The sequence below is a fragment of the Pithys albifrons genome, chromosome 29 (genome assembly GCF_047495875.1).
Source record: "Pithys albifrons albifrons isolate INPA30051 chromosome 29, PitAlb_v1, whole genome shotgun sequence".
Taxonomy (NCBI): Eukaryota; Metazoa; Chordata; class Aves; order Passeriformes; family Thamnophilidae; genus Pithys; species Pithys albifrons.
This window is the reverse complement of record NC_092486.1, coordinates 795975-817221: the sequence shown is the minus strand read 5'-3', so window position 1 is coordinate 817221 and position 21247 is coordinate 795975. Positions and strand designations below refer to the sequence as shown.

Here is a 21247-nt window from a genome sequence, read left to right as displayed (position 1 = left end):
CCCAGCACTGCCTGTAGGACCCCCCAAACCTGCCCCAAACCCCAGCACTGCCTGTGGGACCCCCAAACCTGCCCAAAACCCAGCCCTGTTTGTGGGACCTCCAAACCTGCCCCAAACCTGCCCCCCAAACCCCAGCACTGCCTGTGGGACCCCCAAACCTGCCCCAAACCTGCCCCCCAAACCCCAGCACTGCCTGTGGGACCCCCAAACCTGCCCAAAACCCAGCACTGCCTGTGGGACCCCCAAGCCTGACCCCCAAACTCCAGCACTGCCTGTGGGACCCCCAAACCTGCCCAAAACCCCAGCACTGCCTGTGGGACCCCCAAACCTGCCCCCCAAACCTTAGCACAGCCTGTGGGACCCCCAAACCTGCCCAAAACCCAGCACTGCCTGTGGGACCCCCAAGCCTGCCCCCCATACCCCAGCACTGCCTGTGGGACCCCCAAACCTGCCCCAAACCTGCCCCCCAAACCCCAGCACTGCCGTGGGACCCCCAAACCTGCCCCAAACCTGCCCCCCAAACCCCAGCACTGCCCGTGGGACCCCCCAAACCTGCCCCAAACCTGCCCCACACCCCAACACAGCCTGTGGGACCCCCAAACCTGCCCCCCAAACCCCAGTACTGCCTGTGGGACCCCCAAACCTGCCCCCCAAACCCCAGCACTGCCTGTGGGACCCCCAAACCTGCCCCAAACCTGCCCCCCAAATCCCAGCACTGCCTGTGGGACCCCCAAACCTGCCCCAAACCTGCCCCACACCCCAACACAGCCTGTGGGACCCCCAAACCTGCCCCAAACCTGCCCCACACCCCAACACAGCCTGTGGGACCCCCAAACCCCAGCACTGCCTGTGGGACCCCCCAAACCTGCCCCCCAAACCCCAGCACTGCCCGTGGGACCCCCCAAACCTGCCCCAAACCTGCCCCACACCCCAACACAGCCTGTGGGACCCCCAAACCTGCCCCCCAAACCCCAGCACTGCCTGTGGGACCCCCCAAACCTGCCCCAAACCTGCCCCAAACCCCAGCACTGCCTGTGGGACCCCCAAACCTGCCCAAAACCCAGCACTGCCTGTGGGACCCCCAAAACTGCCCCCCAAACCCCAGCAGTGCCTGTGGGACCCCCAAACCTGCCCCAAACCCCAGCACTGCCTGTGGGACCCCCAAACCTGCCCCAAACCTGCCCCCCAAACCCCAGCACTGCCCGTGGGACCCCCCAAACCTGCCCCAAACCTGCCCCACACCCCAACACAGCCTGTGGGACCCCCAAACCTGCCCCCCAAACCCCAGCACTGCCTGTGGGACCCCCAAACCTGCCCCCCAAATCCCAGCACTGCCTGTGGGACCCCCAAACCTGCCCCAAACCTGCCCCACACCCCAACACAGCCTGTGAGACCCCCAAACCTGCCCCAAACCTGCCCCACACCCCAACACAGCCTGTGGGACCCCCAAACCCCAGCACTGCCTGTGGGACCCCCCAAACCTGCCCCCCAAACCCCAGCACTGCCTGTGGGACCCCTAAACCTGCCCCAAACCCCAGCACTGCCTGTGGGACCTCCAAACCTGCCCCCCAAACCCCAGCCCTGCCTGTGGGACCCCCAAACCTGCCCCCCATACCCCAGCACTGCCCGTGGGACCCCCAAACCTGCCCCAAACCTGCCCCCAAACCCCAGCACTGCCTGTGGGACCCCCAAAGCTGCCGAAAACCCAGTCCTGTCTGTGGGACCCCCAAACCTGCCCCAAACCTGCCCCCCCCCAGCATTGCCCGTGGGACACCCCAGACCCCTCCCCACGACCCCCCTCCAGCCCCTTCCCCCCCCCCCCCCAGCATTTCCCATCCCAGGAACCCCCCAGAGCCTCCTCCAAAATCCCTCCCCCCCCGACCCCTCTCCCCCCCAAACCCTCCCCCAGGCCGAGCCCAAGAGCCCCCCAGGCCTTTCCCCCCAAAGTCCCAACTGAGCCCCCCGAGCACCCACAGAGGGAGCTCATGGGGAGAGGGAATGGGAGACCAGGAAATGGGATCAGGGAGAGGGATCAGGGAATGGGAGATCAGGGAATGGGAGATCAGGGAGAGGGATCAGGGAATGGGAGATCAGGGAGAGGGAATAGGATCAGGGAATGGGAGATCAGGGGATGGGAGATCAGGAAATGGGATCAGGGAGAGGGATCAGGGAATGGGAGATCAAGGAATGGGAGACCAGGAAATGGGATCACGGAGAGGGATCAGGGAATGGGAGATCAGGGGATGGGAGATCAGGGGATGGGAGATCAGGGAGAGGGATCAGGGAATGGGAGATCAGGGAGAGGGAATAGGATCAGGGAATGGGAGATCAGGGGATGGGATCAAAGAGAGGGAATGGGATCAGGCAGAGGGAACGGGGTCTGTCTGTCCTGTCTGTCTGTCCGGTCTCATTCCCGGAAGGGGCGGGTCTCGCCCGGCGCTGTCCCCGTCCGCGTTCCCGTCCCCATGGCAACGGCCCCGCGTGGGGACAGGGATGGGGACATGGGATGGGGGGACAGGGATGGGGGGACAGGGATGGGGGGACGGATGGGGACACAGGGATGGGAACAGGGATGGGGACACGGGGTGGGGACAGGGATGGGAACAGGGATGGGGACATGGGATGGGGGAACAGGGATTGGGGGACAGGGATTGGGGGACGGATGGGGACACAGGGATGGGGACACGGGGTGGGGACAGGGATGGGAACAGGGATGGGGACATGGGATAGGGACATGGGATGGGGGAACAGGGATTGGGGGACAGGGATGGGGACACGGGGACACTCCGGAGACCCCCTGGAACACCCTGAAATGGGATTGGGCACCCTCCAGAGACCCCAACATGGGCCTGGGGACCCTCTGGGGACCCCCCCGGGATTCCCAACACAGGCCTGGGGACCCCCCAATGGGGCTGGGACCCCCAGAGCCCCCTCCCCACGGGCTGGGCATCCCCCCCACAGCCCCTCCCCACCCAGAGCCCCCCCAGCTCACAGGCCCTTCCCCTCCCCGACCCCTCCCAGCTCCCTCCTGGCTGAAATTCCCCCCCAAACACCCCAGAGTTTCCCAACCCCTTTTCCCAGCGCTGACTCCCGCAGGTTTCCACCCTTTTGGCTCCTTCCACGGCTCCTCCAACCCTCGTGTTGGCAGAGCTGTTCCTGACCTGAAAAATCACCTTTCGAACCAGGGAGTGGCTGTGAGGAACTGAAAACTAAAACAACCATTGTGAGATTGTTCATTTTGTATCATTTATGTCTAATTTTGTGTCATTTGTGTCACTGCCCCAACAACGGGCACAGTGTGGAACTGGGAACGGAGAGGGATGGGGCTGGAGATCCTGGGATTTATTGGACACGGAGTGGGATGGGGCTGGAGATCCCGGGATTTATTGGGCATGGAGTGGGATGGGGCTGGAGATCCCGGGATTTATTGGGCACGGAGAGGGATGGGGCTGGAGATCCCGGGATTTATTGGGCACGGAGTGGGATGGGGCTGGAGATCCCGGGATTTATTGGGCACGGAGAGGGATGGGGCTGGAGATCCCGGGATTTATTGGGCACGGAGTGGGATGGGGCTGGAGATCCCGGGATTTATTGGGCACGGAGTGGGATGGGGCTGGAGATCCTGGGATTTATTGGGCACGGAGTGGGATGGGGCTGGAGATCCCGGGATTTATTGGGCACGGAGTGGGATGGGGCTGGAGATCCTGGGATTTATTGGACACGGAGTGGGATGGGGCTGGAGATCCCGGGATTTATTGGGCACGGAGAGGGATGGGGCTGGAGATCCTTGGATTTATTGGACACGGAGTGGGATGGGGCTGGAGATCCTGGGATTTATTGGACACGGAGTGGGATGGGGCTGGAGATCCTGGGATTTATTGGGCATGGAGAGGGATGGGGCTGGAGATCCCGGGATTTATTGGACACGGAGTGGGATGGGGCTGGAGATCCTGGGATTTATTGGACACGGAGTGGGATGGGGCTGGAGATCCTGGGATTTATTGGGCACGGAGTGGGATGGGGCTGGAGATCCTGGGATTTATTGGACATGGAGTGGGATGGGGCTGGAGATCCTGGGATTTATTGGACATGGAGAGGGATGGGGCTGGAGATCCTGGGATTTATTGGACACTCAGGGAGGAATAAAAACCTCCCCAGGCTTTACCCAACACATCCACAACCTTGGGATAAACCTCCAAGGGCTCCTTTCCTGCCCAAGGGGCACGAAGGGTAAAATTAAGGAAAATAAACCCCCGGGAGGGGCTTGGACTCGCTCCACACACATTCCCAAGGACTTCCAGGTTCTCCTTTAGCTCCTCTCCCTGCAGGGCTTTGGTTCCTTCTCTGTGACCCTCCTCATCCTGGGCTGAGCCCACAGGGGGGTCCTGCCCCTGTGACCCCTCAGGTGAGACCCCCCCAGAGCTGCTCCAGCCCTGGATCCACCAGGAGCACGTGGAGCTGCTGGAGAGTCCAGAGGAGGCCCCGGAGCTGCTCCAGGGCTGGAGCCCCTCTGGAGCCAGACTGGGAGAGCTGGGGGGGGTCACCTGGAGAAGGGAGAGCTGAGAGCCCCTGGCAGGGCCTGAAGGGGCTCCAGGAGAGCTGAGAGGGAGTGGGGACAAGGGATGGAGGGACAGGACACAGGGAATGGCTTCCCACTGCCAGAGGGCAGGGAGAGAGGTGGGATATTGGGAAGGGATTGTTGGCTGTGAGGGTGGGGAGGGTTGGAATTCCCAGAGAAGCTGTGGCTGCCCCAGCCCTGGGAGTGCCCAAGGCCAGGCTGGAGCCCCCTGGGACAGTGGGAGGTGTCCCTGGGACAGTGGGAGGTGTCCCTGCCCAGGGCAGGGGGTGGGACTGGATAACCCTTAAAACCTCTTCCCACTCAAGCCATTCCATGATTCCATTCCACAACCACATTCCATGATCCCAATCAATTCCATTCCATGACTCCATTCCCATTCCCTCATTCCATGATCCCATTCCATTATCCCATTCCATTATCTCATTACCACTATCCATTCCATTATCCCATTCCCCTTATCCCATTCCATTACACCACTCCCATTCCCCCATTCCCACTCCCCCATTCCATTATGCCATTATCACTATCCATCCCATTACCCCATTCCCATTATCTCATTCCACAACCCCATTCCATTAACCCCTTCCCACTATCCAGTCCACGACCCCATTCCCATCATCCCATTACCACATTCCCATTATCCCATTCCCATTATCCCATCCATTCCCCCATTCCCATTATCCCATCCATTATCCCATTCCCATTCCCCCACTCCCATTCCCCCATTCCCATTCCCATTATCCCATCCATTCCCCCATTCCCATTATCCCATTCCCATTCCCCCATTCCCATTATCCCATTCCCGTTCCCCCATTCCCATTATCCCATCCATTCCCATTATCCCATTCCCCCATTCCCATTCCCATTATCCCATCCATTCCCATTATCCCATCCATTCCCATTATCCCATTCCCATTCCCATTCCCATTATCCCACCCCATCCGCCCCCGCCTTACGCAACCCTCTGCCCGTGTTGCAGCGCGCGAGCTCAGCCAATCAGCGCCGCCCTGTCCTAATTAGCGGCGGGAAGCCCCGCCCACCCCTCCTAACTCACCCAATCGCAGCGCAGTCCCCGCGCCTCGCCCCGCCCCATCACCGCCTTTCTTTAACACCCATTGGCTGCGGCCTGCGCGCGCGGGGGGGGCGGGGCTTAGCCCGCCCTTATAAGGCTGCGGGCGGCGCGCGGGGCGCTCAGTGCCGGTGTCTCTGTCGCGGTGTCGCCGCTCCTGTCGCCGCTGTCGTTGCCATGGCAACCGCGCTGTGTCCGCTCCGCGCCCTGGGCCGCGCCGCGCTCCGGCCCCGCGCCCGCCGCCTGCACCTCAGCGTGCCCAGGTACGGCCCCATGGCCCGCAGGGGGTGTATGTGGGGTGGGAGCGCCCGGCCCGGCCCGGCCCGCGGCCCGGGACAAGGGGACACCCGGCCCGGCCACATCGCCCCCCGCCCCCGGCACGGCCGGACCCGCCGCTGCCCCGGCAGGGCCCCCAGCGGCCGCGCCCGGCGCTGCAGGCTGATGAAATCCCGCGCCCGCCTTGCGTGGGGGTGCGGGAAGAGAGCCGGGCAGGGGCATCCCCCCCCGGGGCCGGGGGTCCCTGTGCCCCCCCGCGGGCATCCACTCCCCGGGGCCGGGGGGGCACAGGGACCCCCCGCGGGCATCCCCCCCCCCCGGGGCCGGGGGGGCACAGGGACCCCCCGCGGGCATCCCCCCCCCCCCGGGGCCGGGGGGGCACAGGGACCCCCCGCGGGCATCCCCCCCCCCCCGGGGCCGGGGGGGCACAGGGACCCCCCGCGGGCATCCCCCCCCGGGGCCGGGGGGCACAGGGACCCCCCGCGGGCATCCCCCCCCCCCCTGGGCCGGGGGTCCCTGTGCCCCCCCGCGGGCATCCCCCCCCCCCCTGGGCCGGGGGTCCCTGTGCCCCCCCCGCGGGCATCCCCCCCCCCCCTGGGCCGGGGGTCCCTGTGCCCCCCCGCGGGCATCCCCCCCCCCCTGGGCCGGGGGGCACAGGGACCCCCCGCGGGCATCCCCCCCCCCCCTGGGCCGGGGGTCCCTGTGCCCCCCCGCGGGCATCCCCCCCCCCCCTGGGCCGGGGGTCCCTGTGCCCCCCCGCGGGCATCCCCCCCCCCCCTGGGCCGGGGGTCCCTGTGCCCCCCCGCGGGCATCCCCCCCCCCCCTGGGCCGGGGGGCACAGGGACCCCCCGCGGGCATCCCCCCCCGGGGCCGGGCGGCCGAGGGACCCCCCGCGGGCATCCCCATGGTGAAAGGGGCAGAGACCCCCGAACATCCCCTGGAGTGAGAGGGGCAGAGATCCCCCTGCCCGGGCATTCCTCAGGCACCAGCCCTGGATTTAAATGGTGTGAGAGGGGCAGAGCCCCCACCCCGGGCATCCCCCCCGGGTCAGAGGGGCAGAGGCCCACCCCCCCCCGGGCATCCCCCCCGGGTCAGAGGGGCAGAGCCCCCCCCCGGGCATCCCCCCCGGGTCAGAGGGGGTCAGAGGGGCAGAGCCCCCCTGAGCATCCCCCCGGGTCAGAGGGGCAGAGCCCCCCTGAGCATCCCCCCGGGTCAGAGGGGCAGAGCCCCCCTGAGCATCCCCCCGGGTCAGAGGGGCAGAGCCCCCCTGAGCATCCCCCCGGGTCAGAGGGGCAGAGCCCCCCTGAGCATCCCCCCGGGTCAGAGGGGCAGAGCCCCCCCGCCCGGGCATCCCCCCCGGGTCAGAGGGGCAGAGCCCCCCCGCCCGGGCATCCCCCCCGGGTCAGAGGGGCAGAGCCCCCCCCGCCCCGGGTCAGAGGGGCAGAGCCCCCCCCGCCCCGGGTCAGAGGGGCAGAGCCCCCCCCCGCCCCGGGTCAGAGGGGCAGAGCCCCCCCCCGCCCCGGGTCAGAGGGGCAGAGCCCCCCCCCGCCCCGGGTCAGAGGGGCAGAGCCCCCCCCGCCCCGGGTCAGAGGGGCAGAGCCCCCCCCGCCCCGGGTCAGAGGGGCAGAGCCCCCCCCGCCCCGGGTCAGAGGGGCAGAGCCCCCCCCCGCCCCGGGTCAGAGGGGCAGAGCCCCCCCCGCCCCGGGTCAGAGGGGCAGAGCCCCCCCCCGCCCCGGGTCAGAGGGGCAGAGCCCCCCCCGCCCCGGGTCAGAGGGGCAGAGCCCCCCCCCGCCCCGGGTCAGAGGGGCAGAGCCCCCCCCGCCCCGGGTCAGAGGGGCAGAGCCCCCCCCGCCCCGGGTCAGAGGGGCAGAGCCCCCCCCGCCCCGGGTCAGAGGGGCAGAGCCCCCCCCCGCCCCGGGTCAGAGGGGCAGAGCCCCCCCCGCCCCGGGTCAGAGGGGCAGAGCCCCCCCCGCCCCGGGTCAGAGGGGCAGAGCCCCCCCCCGCCCCGGGTCAGAGGGGCAGAGCCCCCCCCCGCCCCGGGTCAGAGGGGCAGAGCCCCCCCCGCCCCGGGTCAGAGGGGCAGAGCCCCCCCCGCCCCGGGTCAGAGGGGCAGAGCCCCCCCCCCGCCCCGGGTCAGAGGGGCAGAGCCCCCCCCGCCCCGGGTCAGAGGGGCAGAGCCCCCCCCCGCCCCGGGTCAGAGGGGCAGAGCCCCCCCCGCCCCGGGTCAGAGGGGCAGAGCCCCCCCCGCCCCGGGTCAGAGGGGCAGAGCCCCCCCCCGGGTCAGAGGGGCAGAGCCCCCTCCGGGTCAGAGGGGCAGAGCCCCCCGAGCATCCCCCCAGCTCCCAGGGGTGCTCTGAGCTCACTCTGCCCCCTGTAGCTCCCAGGGCACCTGGTGCTTCTCCCTATTCCTGGGAGCCCAATCTTAGGGAAGGTCCAGGTGGGGTTTGCCATGAGGTGCCTCTGATTTAAGGAATTTTCCCTTCTCTGGCTTGCTGGGCTCTTGTAATAATTCCTTTTACGCCCAAATTGGCACCTGGTAGTTTGGCACAGGTTTAGCTGAGGCTGGAACTGGAATTAGAGCCCCAGTGGACTGGGCTGGGCCTGGTGGGTAAATGGGTTGGACTGGGCTGGTTGCAGGTAGGGATGAAGTAACACTTAATTCCCAGTAAATGAGGAAACCCACATGTTTGGGAAGGGCAGGGATTAAAGCACGAAAGCTCCTCTACATCTCCCAGTGGGTATTTCAGGGAAAGGCTTTTCCCACCTGAGAAGGCTCCACTGTGTCTGGAGCAGCCCTTGGGTGGTTCTCCCCAGTTCCTGCTGTCCCCAGAGCTCCGGGATTGTCCCCAGAGAGGGTCACAAAGCAGCCCTGTTGGACCCGGGGCAGGATCCCGGTGGGAGCAGATCCATCCAGGCTGGGTTTGTGAGGAGCAGTTGGGGTTGGGAGGGGCACCCTGGGCTTTGTGTCTCCTGGATTGCTGGGCAAAGCAGAGCAGGCTGTGGTGGAGATTGCCTGGGAATTGCCTCAGGAATGGGCTGGTTCCTGCACTTTGGGAGGCACCAGGAATGCTGGGCAGCATCTGATCCTGCTGCAGGGCTGAGGGAGCAGGGACTGCTGGGCCTTGCAGCAAGGCCGGGCTTAAACCACAGAGTATCCCGAGCTGGGAGGGACCCCCAGGGATCCTCCATCCAACCCTGGCCCTTCACAGACACCCCAAATCCCACCCTGTGCCCCAGAGCATCATCCAGACCCTCCTGGAGCTCTGGCAGCCTCGGGGCTGTGCCCAAACCCTGGGCAGTGCCCACCACCCTCTGGGGGAAGGACCTTTTCCTGATATCCCACCTGACCCTGCCCTGGCACAGCTCCTGCCATTCCAGGGGCCTGTCCCTGCCCTGGCACAGCTCCTGCCATTCCCTGGGTGCTGTCCCTGCCCTGGCACAGCTCCTGCCATTCCCTGGGTGCTGTCCCTGCCCTGGCACAGCTCCTGCCATTCCCTGGGTGCTGTCCCTGCCCTGGCACAGCTCCTGCCATTCCCTGGGTGCTGTCCCTGGCCTGGCACAGTTCCTGCCATTCCAGGGCCTGTCCCTGGGACTACAGGTTGGAGTGCCCCTGGGTTGGTGCCACAGTGAAGCCTTGAAATGAAGTTTGGGAAGGCAAATCCTCTCACAGAGGGATCAGGAAATGGGAATAACCTTCAAGTAAGAGGCACAGGGATAACCTGAAGGGAAGAATCCAAGTGGGAGCAAACCCTGCCCTGAGGCAGGAGCAGCTGTGACCTCAGGGTGTCCAGTTGCCTGGAATGTTTGGCAGGGACTGGATATTCCCAGCATCAGTTTAGGCTGAAAATAAAGGCAAGGAGCTGTTTTGGCAGCGTTTGAAGGGGCAGGTGGGAGCCTGGGGTGGGAAACCAGTGCCCCCAGTTCAACTTGAACAGCCTGGAAAGGGCACTGGGATGGGAAACCAGTGCCTCCAGTTCAACTTGAACAGCCTGGAAAGGACACCTGAGCAGGGAGGGGTGAGATGGGCTCTGGAAGGGTCTCCTGAGCAGGGAGGGGTGAGATGGGCTCGTGGAAGGGTCTCCTGAGCAGGGAGGGGTGAGATGGGCTCGTGGAAGGGTTACCTGAGCAGGGAGGGGTGAGATGGGCTCTGGAAGGGTCACTTGAGGCCTTGGAGACCAGAGTGTCCTGCAATTTGAAATGGCCTGGGAGCTGAGCAAAGCTGGGGAGCACAGGGAGCTGTGCTGGCACAGGGCAGGGAGGAGGGGCAGGATCCAGGGATGTGGGAGAGGCTGCAAAAGCATTTCAGTAGCTGCAGTTTTCTGCAGATAAAAACCCACAGAGTTCAAGGAGCTTTTGGCCAACAAGGGTGGGATTGTTGGGGCTGTGCAGGGCCAGGGTTGGATGGATGATCCCTGTGGGTCCCTCCCAGCTCAGGGTGTTCTGGAATTGTCTTGTTTGGTCCCAGCAGAGCTGTAACTGAGCCTGAAATGTGCTGCTTAATGGGATTTAGCATAAAGTTGCACAGAGCTCAGGGCAAAGAGCCTTTCCCCCCCTTGCTGTGGTTGGCTCCTGCTTTTCCAGGTCTGTGTTGTACAAAGCTTGGAGTTGATGGTCCTGAGGATTCTGATCCTTCTTTCTCCATCATTCCCTGGCTCCTCTCAGCCCCTGATCCCACTCCCTGGGGTCTCTGAGCAGGAAGAGCCCTTGGAGACCAGAGTTCCCCGCAATTCCCATGGCACTGGGAGCACAGGGAGCTCTGGCTGTGGAGATGCTGAGGGTGCTCATGTTGTGGTGACACTTGTTGCTCCATCACTCCCTGGCTCCTCTCAGCCCCTGATCCCACTCCCTGGGGTCTCTGAGCAGGAAGAGCCCTTGGAGTCCAGAGTTCCCTGCAATTCCCTTGGCATGGGGAGCACAGGGAGCCCCACCTGGCCGTGGAGGTGCCCATGGAGGTGCCCAGGGTGCTGATGCCCCCCGGTTTGGCAGGGCCGACGCTGTGGTGATCTCGGGCAGGAAGCTGGCGCGGCAGATCCGGCAGGAAGCGCGGCACGAGGTGGAGCAGTGGGTGGCAGCAGGGCACAGGAGGCCCCACCTGAGCGTGGTGCTGGTGGGGCAGGACCCTGCCAGCCACTCCTACGTGCTCAACAAGACCAAGGCGGCAGCTGACGTGGGTATGGCCTGGGCTCCCTTCCCAGGGGTGGCTTTGGGTGGGCATCCTCCCTGCTGGGAGCTGGGGAGACTTCTGGGCTTTGGGTGGGCATCCTCCCTGCTGGGGGCTGGGGAGGCTTCTGGGGCTTTGGATGGGCATCCTCCCTGCTGGGGGCTGGGGAGGCTTCTGGGGCTTTGGATGGGCATCCTCCCTGCTGGGAGCTGGGGAGGCTTCTGGGGCTTTGGATGGGCATCCTCCCTGCTGGGGGCTGGGGAGGCTTCTGGGGCTTTGGATGGGCATCCTCCCTGCTGGGAGCTGGGGAGGCTTCTGGTCTTTGGGTGGGCATCCTCCCTGCTGGGGGCTGGGGAGAATTCTGGGCTTTGGATGGGCATCCTCCCTGCTGGGGGCTGGGGAGGCTTCTGGGCTTTGGATGGGCATCCTCCCTGCTGGGGGCTGGGGAGAATTCTGGGCTTTGGATGGGCATCCTCCCTGCTGGGGGCTGGGGAGACTTCTGGTCTTTGGATGGGCATCCTCCCTGCTGGGGGCTGGGGAGGTTTTTGGGATTGGGGTGGGCATCCTCCCTGCTGGGAGCTGGGGAGGGTTCTGGGGCTTTGGATGGGCATCCTCCCTGCTGGGGGCTGGGGAGGCTTCTGGGCTTTGGATGGGCATCCTCCCTGCTGGGAGTTGGGGAGAATTCTGGGCTTTGGGTGGGCATCCTCCCTGCTGGGGGCTGGGGAGGCTTCTGGGGCTTTGGGTGGGCATCCTCCCTGCTGGGGGCTGGGGAGGCTTTTGGGGATGAATCCACCCTGGGGGCTGTTGAGCTCAGCCACCTTCCCCTGGACTGTGGGTTCTTGTTGCTGCATTGATGGTGCTGGGGTGGGATTGATGAACTTGTGCCACTGGAATCCCTCAGGCCAACACCAGGCTCTGTGCTTGGCACCCTCAGCCTTCCCAGGGCCATGAAAGCACAGGAAGAGCTTTGTTTCCTTTTCTCCCTGCCCTCTGAGTCCTGCCCCTCTTGCAGCCCCAGGTCCTGCTCAAGGAGGTGTCACTTTACCTTGCTGGGGCTGAGATTTTTGGGCTGACATTCCCCTTCCTGCCATGTCCAGAGGGATCATAGGATGAGGTTTATTGTCATTCTTGGTTGGGTCTCTCCAAGCCCTCCCTGCACTGGGAGGCTCTCAAACAGTTTCCCAGCTCATTAACATGCTCTAATTGTCCTCAGCCATCACTCCCATGGCTTGGGAAGGCGTCTCCAGCCTGGAAGCTGTTCCTTGTTGCACAATCCATCCGCTCCTCTGGGGTTTGGCAGAGCAATGAAACAGGGCAGCTTAAATCCCCAGGGATGAGGGGAGTTGCTGCCTCAGCCCAGCCTTGGCTCCCTAAGGAGGTGTTTCCTTGGCAGGGATCAGCAGTGAGACCATCCTCAGACCAGAGTCCGTCTCTGAGGAGGAGCTGCTGGACCTCATTGCCAAACTCAACGACGATGCCAACGTGGATGGGGTGCTGGTGCAGCTCCCTCTGCCAGGTGAGGGGCTGAGCTTCCACCTCCTCCCTTCCTGCAGGGCTTTCCAGGGGCTGGCAGAGGTGGGATCCTGCCCTGAAGGAGCTCAGAGATGGCCCTGCAGCTCCTCAGCACCAGCTGCCTGCAGGAGTTGGGTTTCTGGGGGCCCAGGATCTATTCCTGGGTTGGGAGTATCAACTTCCAGAGCCAGGGATCTGAACTCAGCTGTGGCTTTGGGGCTGCCTAAAAATACCTCAGTGGGAGCAGGGCTGCAATTCCCAAGTGCTCCCAGGCCCCTCAGCTGGGGAATCTGAGCTGGAGGGGCTGAGGAGCCTCCCAGGCTTGAAGGGCTTGGTGCTTTGGGGTCAGAGCCTGAGCTCCGGGCCGGGCTCTGACCTGCCCCCGGCTCCGGGCCGGGCTCTGACCTGCCCCTGGCTCCGGGCCGGGCTCAGAACTGCCCCTGGCTCCGGGCCGGGCTCAGAACTGCCCCTGGCTCCGGGCCGGGCTCAGAACTGCCCCTGGCTCCGGGCCGGGCTCAGAACTGCCCCTGGCTCCAGCTCCGGGCCGGGCTCAGAACTGCCCCTGGCTCCAGCTCCGGGCCGGGCTCAGAACTGCCCCTGGCTCCAGCTCCGGGCCGGGCTCAGAACTGCCCCTGGCTCCAGCTCCGGGCCGGGCTCAGAACTGCCCCTGGCTCCAGCTCCGGGCCGGGCTCAGAACTGCCCCTGGCTCCAGCTCCGGGCCGGGCTCAGAACTGGCTCCGGGCCGGGCTCTGAACTAATTCTGGCTCCGGGCTCCGAATCAGAACTGGCTCCGGCTCCGGGCTCCGAATCAGAACTGCAGCTCCATTGTGTGCCCAGCACTGTGGCCCAGGGCTGGTGGCCCCGCCTGGAGCTCGGGGTGCCCCTGCAGCCTGGGCAGAGCTGGGCAGGCCTGACTGGGGGTCCCGCAGGGCACATGGACGAGCGCCGTGTGTGCAACGCCGTCAGCCCCGCCAAGGACGTCGACGGGTTCCACGTGCTCAACGTGGGCCGCCTGTGCCTGGACCAGGACTCCATGCTGCCAGCCACGCCCTGGGGCGTCTGGGAGATCATCCAGAGGACTGGTGAGAGCTGCTGGCCCCCAGGGTGGGGCTGCCTCCCAAACAGCCCAGCTGGGCACTGGTGTGGGGCTGGGGGATGTGGGGAGGAGCTGAATTGGGTGATGGGGGGCATCAGGCTGGCACTGTGGGTACCACAGGGCTCCATCCCCAGCCCTGGGCTCTCCAACATCTTCAGCTCAAAGCGATGCCGGGTCAGTTGGCCAAGGACACCAAACAGGGCAGAGAGGCCTCCACAGACCAGAGATGGACAATCCCCACCCATGGGAAGCTCCACAAGGGCAAGGGCTGGATTCTGCCCCTGGCATGGGCAGCCCTGGCACTGTGTGGGGCTGGGAAAGGGCCCTGGGGGTCCTGCTCACTGGACAGTTGGCCATGAGTCAGCAGTGCCCTGGACATCCCTGCCCTGGGGGGCATCAGGGGAGGGAGGGGATTGTCGTGCCCTGCTCTGAGCTGGGGCAGCCCCACCTGCAGTGCTGGGGCAGGTTGGGGGGACACAATGAAGGGAGAGATTGAGCCATTGCAGAGTGTGCAAAGGAGGCCACGAGGGTGGGGAAGGGTCTGGAGGGGCCCCCTGAGGAGCAGCTGAGGGCACTTGGGGTGCTCAGCTGGAGAAGGTCAGATAGGTCAGACCTCCCTGGGGTCTGCAGCTCCTCCTGAGGGGCAGCTCCATCTCTGTGAGCAGGGACAGGCCCCTGGAATGGCTTGTTTTCACTCCTTGTCAAGCAAGAGGTGAAACATGGGGGTGGTTTTCCTGCTTCTGAGGGATTTTGGGAAAGATCTGGGAGAAAGCAGATTGTGCTGTGTGTGCCCTGCCCTGGGGGAGCCCTGGGATGGAGGAGCTCCTGTGGTCACTGGGGCTGGAGGCTCCCAAAGCCTTGGAATGATGGCCAGCTCCCAGGATGGGCCATCTGGTGGGAGTGCCCCATTCCTGGGGGTGTCTGGAGGCCTGAGGGGGTCAGTGCAGGGGGGGGTGGTCCTGGTGCTTCTCTTGGGCCACTTTTGGGGTTGTTTTAAGGAAATGATGTTGCCACAAAGAAAATCGAGCTGCTTCTCCGTTCAGGCAAGTCCTCTTATCTTGGCTTCACATACCCAAGTTGGCTCCAGTCCTCTTTTTATCTGAACTGCCCTCTGCTTGGGCTGGCCCTACTTGCAAACACATTTTGCAAAGTCTCAGCAAACTCAAAAGCTGGCAATGATATAGTTACATTTGAAGCCATATTGTTTTGTCTTTGTTTCAAGCTGAGGCTCGTTTCTGACATCCAGAGGGGCAGGTACCAATCTCTGCTCCCTGTGGCAGTGCCAGGATCATGGAATGGCTGGAGCTGTGCCAGGGAATGGCTGGAGCTGTGCCAGGGCAGGGTTAGGTGGGATCTCAGGGAAACGTGGTGGGGGCACTACCCAGGGTTTGGGCACAGCCCTGAGGCTGCCAAAGCTCCAGGAGGGTCTCTGGGGCACAGGGTGGCACTTGGGGTGTCTGTGCAGGGCCAGGAGCTGGGTGAGTGGTGCTGATGGGTCCCTTCTCACCCAGAACCCTCTGTGGGTGTCTGACCTTGCCCCCTGCAGGGATCCCAACGCTGGGCAGGAACGTGGTGGTGGCAGGAAGGTCCAAGAACGTGGGGATGCCCATCGCGATGCTGCTGCACACGGACGGCAGGCACGAGCGCCCCGGAGGTAGGGCACTGCCCCCTGGGGGGTGCCCCACACCCTGCCCCCCGGGCCCCCCCGGGGGGTGCCCCACACCCTGCCCCCCGGGCCCCCCCCGGGGGGTGCCCCACACCCTGCCCCCCGGGCCCCCTGGGGGGTGCCCCACACCCTGCCCCCCGGGCCCCCCCCGGGGGGGTGCCCCACTGCCCCCCGGGCCCCCCCGGGGGGGTGCCCCACTGCCCCCCGGGCCCCCCCGGGGGGGTGCCCCACTGCCCCCCGGGCCCCCCCGGGGGGGTGCCCCACTGCCCCCCGGGCCCCCCCGGGGGGGTGCCCCACTGCCCCCCGGGCCCCCCCGGGGGGGTGCCCCACTGCCCCCCGGGCCCCCCCGGGGGGGTGCCCCACTGCCCCCCGGGCCCCCCCGGGGGGGTGCCCCACTGCCCCCCGGGCCCCCCCGGGGGGGTGCCCCACTGCCCCCCGGGCCCCCCCGGGGGGGTGCCCCACTGCCCCCCGGGCCCCCCCGGGGGGGTGCCCCACTGCCCCCCGGGCCCCCCCGGGGGGGTGCCCCACTGCCCCCCGGGCCCCCCCGGGGGGGTGCCCCACTGCCCCCCGGGCCCCCGGGGGTGCCCCACTGCCCCCTGGGCCCCTGGGGGTGCCCCACTCCCTGTCCCACTGCCCCCAGAGGTGCTGGGGGTGCCCCACACCCTGCCCCACTGCCCCCCGGGCCCCCCCGGGGGGTGCCCCACAGCCTGCCCCCCGGGGCCCCCAGGGGTGCCCCACTGCCCCCCGGGCTGCTGAGGGTGCCCCACACCCTGTCCCACTGCCCCGCGGGCCCCCGGGGGGGTGCCCCACTGCCCCTAGAGCTGCTGGGGGTGCCCCACTCCCTGCCCCACTGCCCCCCGGGCTGCTGGGGGTGCCCCACTCCCTGCCCCACTGCCCCCCGGGCCCGCTGGGGGTGCCCCACTCCCTGCCCCACTGCCCCCAGAGGTGCTGGGGTGCCCCACTCCCTGCCCCCCGGGCCCCTGGGGGTGCCCCCCTGCCTCCCCCACTGTCCCCCCCAGGCTTCTGCAGTGCCCCACTGCCCCCCAGGCCCCTGGGAATGCCCCACTCCCTGCCCCACTGCCCCCCCAGGCTCCTGCAGGTGTCCCAGCACTTCCTCAGGAACCTGCCCAAGGCTCTGGAGTTCTTTCTGGCCTTAAAACACAGAGTTGTTAAGTTTGGAAAAGATCTCCCAGATCCGACCATCAAGCAGTGCCACATTCAGCACTGACCCACGGCCTCCAGTGCCACATCCAGGTGTTTTTTGAGCACCTCCAGGGGTGGTGACTCCACCCCTGCCCTGGGCACCCTGTGCCAAGGGTTTGCAACCCTTTCCATGGAGGAATTTCCCCAGTATCCAGCCTGTCCCTCCCCTGGCACAGCCTGAGGCCGTTCCCTCTCCTCCTGTCCCTGTCCCTGTCCCTGTTCCTGGAGCAGAGCCCACTTCCCACCTGCTCCTTCATCTTGTCAGGGAGTTGTAGAGACCAATAAGGTCTTCCCTGAGCCTCCTTGTGGCATTTTGGAGCCTCCTCCAGCAAGTCCTTGTCCCCTTCCATCCCCAACCCTTCCCTCTGCACAGGCTGCTCCCTGGGCTCTGCCAGCAGGCCCTGAGGAGCACAGGGGGGCCTTGAGGGGGAGGTGTGCCCAATGGCTGGGGGTGGGTGGTGTTGGGGAGCCCAAGCTCCATGGCATTGCCCCCCCAGGAGATGCCACAGTGACCATCTCCCACCGGTACACGCCCAAGGAGCAGCTGAAGCAGCACACGATCCGTGCGGACATCGTGGTGGCGGCAGCGGGTAAGGGCTGGCAGCTGGCACAGCCCAGGGGCACAGGGGGTGCTCCTGAGGGCAGCCCTCGCTGTGGGGTGTCCTGGGGCCTGTCTGGCAGCGTGGGAGGTGCTGGAGCTCCCAGGGCTGTAGGTGGAGCTGGTTAACCCTGTGGTGAAGCCAAGGAGCTCCAGGGGGATGTTCGTTTGTAGCTCAGCCTTTGGAATGGAGAAGAACACCTGGCATGGGGGGGCTTGGCATGCCCGGGGCATCTGAACAGCTCCTGAACATCAGTGTGGAATCAGGGAACAGGCCGAGCTGGGAGGGACCCCTGAGCATCAGAGTCCGCCCCAAAAACCCACCCTGTGCCCCAGAGCATCATCCAGACCCTCCTGGAGCTCTGGCAGCCTCGGGGCTGTGCCCAAACCTGGGCAGTGCCCACCACCCTGTGGAAACAGAACCTTTTCCTGAGATCCAACCTAACCCTGCCCTGGCACAGCTCCTGCCATTCCAGGGTCCTGGCTCTGCTCACGCAGGGCAGAGCTCAGTGCCTGCCCCTCCTCTGCCCCTCCAGAGGATGTTGAAGACTCCCTGTGTCCTGTCCCTCCATCCCTTGTCCCAGGTCCCTCTCCAGCCCTTGGAGCCCCTTTAGGCCCTGGAAGGGGCTCTCAGGTCTTCTCTGGGAATCCCAGCCCAGCCCCTCCCCACCCTCACAGCCAAGAATCCCTTCCCAATATCCCACCTCATCCCACTCCCTGCCAGTTGAAATCCATCCCAGTGCCAGTTGAACCCCAAGTCTTTCAGCTGCCTCTGGGCTGGAGCTGAGGAGGGGCTGAGACCCCCAGAGCTGCTGGTGGGACGGAGCTGGAGCTGCCAGGGATGGGCAGGAGCCCTGGAATGGGGTGGGATGGAGGGACCTTGAAGGTCACCCAGTGCCACCCCTGCCCTGGGCAGGGACACCTCCCACTGTCCCAGGGGGCTCCAGCCTGGCCTTGGGCACTCCCAGGGCTGGGGCAGCCACAGCTTCTCTGGGAATCCCAGCCCAGCTCTCCCCACCCTCACAGGGAGGAATTCCCTCCCAATACCCAACCTAAATTTTCCCTCTTTGAGTTAGAAAGTGAAATCCCTGAGCTGGAATGTGCCCCTGTGGGAAGATCTGCATCTCATAGGGTTGGTTAGGCTGGAAAAGACCCTCAATTTTATTGAATCCAACTGGGTTGGGAAGGCCCAGATGGGTCAGAACTTCCTGGGAATGTGGGACCAGAGGGCTGTTCACCCCCCTGAGTGTGTGGCTCTGCTTTTCCAGGCATTCCCAACCTCATCACTGCAGACATGGTCAAGGAAGGAGCTGCAGTGATCGACGTGGGCATCACCAGGGTGCAGGATCCTGTCACTGCCAAGTGCAGGCTGGTGGGGGACGTGGATTTTGAAGGTATGGGAAGGCTCTGGAGGAGTTTTCTGAGCACTTGGGTTGTGGGACAAAGTCCTGGTACATCCAGGCTGGTGGAGGACGTGGATTTTGAAGGTATGGGAAGGCTCTGGAGGAGCTTCCTGAGCACTTGGGTTGTGGGACAAAGTCCTGGTACATCCAGGCTGGTGGGGGACGTGGATTTTGAAGGTTTGGGAAGGCTCTGGGGGTTTCCTGAGCACTTGGGTAGGGGGACAAAGTGCTGGTCCAGTGTTGCTCCATGTTATCCCAAGAGGTGCCTGGGAAAGCTGCAGAGGGGACTCCCTCAGGTGGGTCCCTTGGCCTCTTCCAAGAATTCCCAAGAAAACCGTGCAGGAATCCCCTTCTGCTTTGTGTTCCCTGGCCTGGCTCCTCCCTGGGCTGCAGCTCCAGAGGGGCTCTTGGGATGAGCCAATGGAAGGGAGGGGGAAACTGTTCTGGTTATTGTTATCTGTAAAAATCCAACAAGGTAAAAGCATAAAAATAACACTTTGGAAAATGTGGAAGGGAAAAGAAAGGAAGGGAAGGAAAGGATGGGAGTGAAATGATGTCAGCACCTGGATAAGGAAAAGAAGAAGGGGAAAGGATGGGAGTGGGGAGTTGAGTGGGGAAGGACACTGGAAATCCCTCCTGGAAGAGAAGGAGGGTGAATGTTCACACTGATGAAGGAACAACACCATGAGTGGGGTCCACACTTAGTCTTGGCTTGACATTTCTGTGCTGGAAATCAGCTCTTAGACCTTGCTCTGAGCTTTCTCCAGCTGGACTTTGCTGGGGTGGTTTGGAGCACTGGGATGGGCTGGGAGAGGGAAAGGGACCATGTGGGATCTCAGCTGATGGCCCTGAGGGAATGGGAATGGGAATGGGAAGCTGGGAGAGCTGGGGAGGTTCACCTGAAGAAGAGGAGGCTCCAGGGAGACCTGAGATGGAGATAGGAAGGTGGAGACCAAGCAGTGGGATTGATGTTTTGGAGATGTCCTGACCCTGATGAGGGAATGTCCTGACCCACTGGGAACTGGAGCCTCTCATGGAGTTGCTCTGCTGTCCCTTTGCTGGGAATGGGAGAGCTGGGGGGTCACCTGGAGAAGGGAGAGCTGAGAGCCCCTGCCAGGTGACACCAAGCTGAGCATGCAGGTGACACTCCCAAAGGGTGGGATATTGGGAGGGAATTCCTCCCTGTGAGGGTGGGGAGGGGCTGGGCTGGGATTCCCAGAGAAGCTGTGGCTGCCCCAGCCCTGGGAGTGTCCAAGGCCAGGCTGGAGCCCCCTGGGACAGTGGGAGGTGTCCCTGCCCAGGGCAGGGGTGGCACTGGGTGACCTTCAAGGTCCCTCCATCCCACCCCATTCCAGGGCTCCTGCCCATCCCTGGCAGCTCCAGCTCCGTCCCACCAGCAGCTCTGGGGGTCTCAGCCCCTCCTCAGCTCCAGCCCAGAGGCAGCTGAAAGACTTGGGGTTCAACTGGCACTGGGATGGATTTCAACTGGCAGGGAGTGGGGTGAGGTGGGATATTGGGAAGGGATTGTTGGCTGGGAGGGTGGGGAGGGATGGGATGGAATTCCCAGAGAGACCTGAGAGCCCCTTCCAGGGCCTAAAGGGGCTCCAGGAGAGCTGGAGAGGGACTGGGGACAAGGGATGGAGGGACAGGACACAGGGAATGGCTTCCCACTGCCAGAGGGCAGGGCTGGGTGGGATGTTGGGGAGGGATTGTTGGCTGTGAGGGTGGGCAGAGCTGGGTTGGTGCTGAGCTGTGCCCTCCCTGCAGGGGTGAGGAAGAAGGCGAGTTTCATCACGCCCGTGCCCGGCGGCGTCGGGCCCATGACCGTGGCCATGCTCATGAAGAACACCATCATTGCTGCCAAGAAGCTGCAGAAGCCCCAGGAGCTGGAGGCCCTGAGTGTGTAGCCTGGGATGGCCCATCCCCCTGAGCACTGGGAAAAGCCACATTCCAAACTGACTCCCAAACAGGCCGAGAGAAAATGCAATACTTTTATTTATTTCATGGCTGCGACGTGGAGGTTTCCCACGTGGCTTTGGCAGGGACTGGGAGGAATCTCCTGGAGCTTCCTCCTGCTTGCCAGGCTGCTCTGGCAGCCTGATCCAGTGGGATCTGAGCAGCAATCCCGTGGGATTTGCTCCGTGGCCCCGAGCAGTGGGAAGGCTCCACCCCTGGGGCTGTGCTGGAGGGTCAGGCCGAGCTCTTCTGCAGGAGAAGTTACTTGAAAAGTGAAGCTAAAGCCATATTTGTGCCCTGGGGCAGTGGCAGAGCTCTTGGAACATGTCCTGGGGTGCAGCTGAGCTGGGGTTTGGGGTTTTTATTTGCTATTTGGAGGGTGGATTTGTTTTTTAAAAGCCTTTTTTTTCTGACCAAAGAGCAGCGTGGGGAGGGTTTGGTGCCCACGAGGGCACAGGGAGGGGGTGTGAGTGATAGTGAGTATTGCAGGCTGACTAAATAAAGTGTGAGAAGACAAATCAACCCCTGGTGGTGCCCTGGGATTATTATTAATGAACTGTTTCACTTCTAGAAGAGCAGCACTGGTTGGTTGTGGGCTGAGCTGGGTCCCCCCAGAGCAGGGGCAGGTTGGCTTCCACCAGAGCTCACCTGGGCCACAGGTGTCCCACCAGCACCAGCTGGGCCTAAAACTGGGCAGGGCTCTTGGTTTCAGCTCCAGGAGCTCCAAT

At 64.5% G+C, this 21247-nt stretch overlaps 1 protein-coding gene across 1 annotated transcript; it reads left to right on the top strand.

The window, feature by feature from the left end:
* Nucleotides 1–5781: 5781 nt before the first annotated feature.
* MTHFD2 (methylenetetrahydrofolate dehydrogenase (NADP+ dependent) 2, methenyltetrahydrofolate cyclohydrolase) lies at nucleotides 5782–21028 on the top strand. Its single transcript, XM_071579228.1, has 8 exons — nucleotides 5782–5911; nucleotides 10911–11095; nucleotides 12479–12601; nucleotides 13527–13679; nucleotides 15240–15347; nucleotides 17060–17152; nucleotides 18429–18554; nucleotides 20331–21028. Exons 1-8 carry the CDS (start codon nucleotides 5826–5828, stop codon nucleotides 20468–20470), a joined length of 1014 nt encoding a protein of 337 aa, XP_071435329.1. The 5' UTR covers nucleotides 5782–5825; the 3' UTR covers nucleotides 20471–21028.
* The last annotated feature ends 219 nt before the right edge of the window (nucleotides 21029–21247 follow it).

Bases quoted from the DNA above. Each gene is read 5' to 3' on its own strand.
- MTHFD2 (XM_071579228.1), top strand. From the start codon at position 5,826: ATGGCAACCGCGCTGTGTCCGCTCCGCGCCCTGGGCCGCGCCGCGCTC. The intron at 5,912-10,910 runs GTACGGCCCCAT...CCGGTTTGGCAG, and splicing joins CTGCACCTCAGCGTGCCCAG to GGCCGACGCTGTGGTGATCT. The intron at 15,348-17,059 runs GTAGGGCACTGC...TTGCCCCCCCAG, and splicing joins CAGGCACGAGCGCCCCGGAG to GAGATGCCACAGTGACCATC.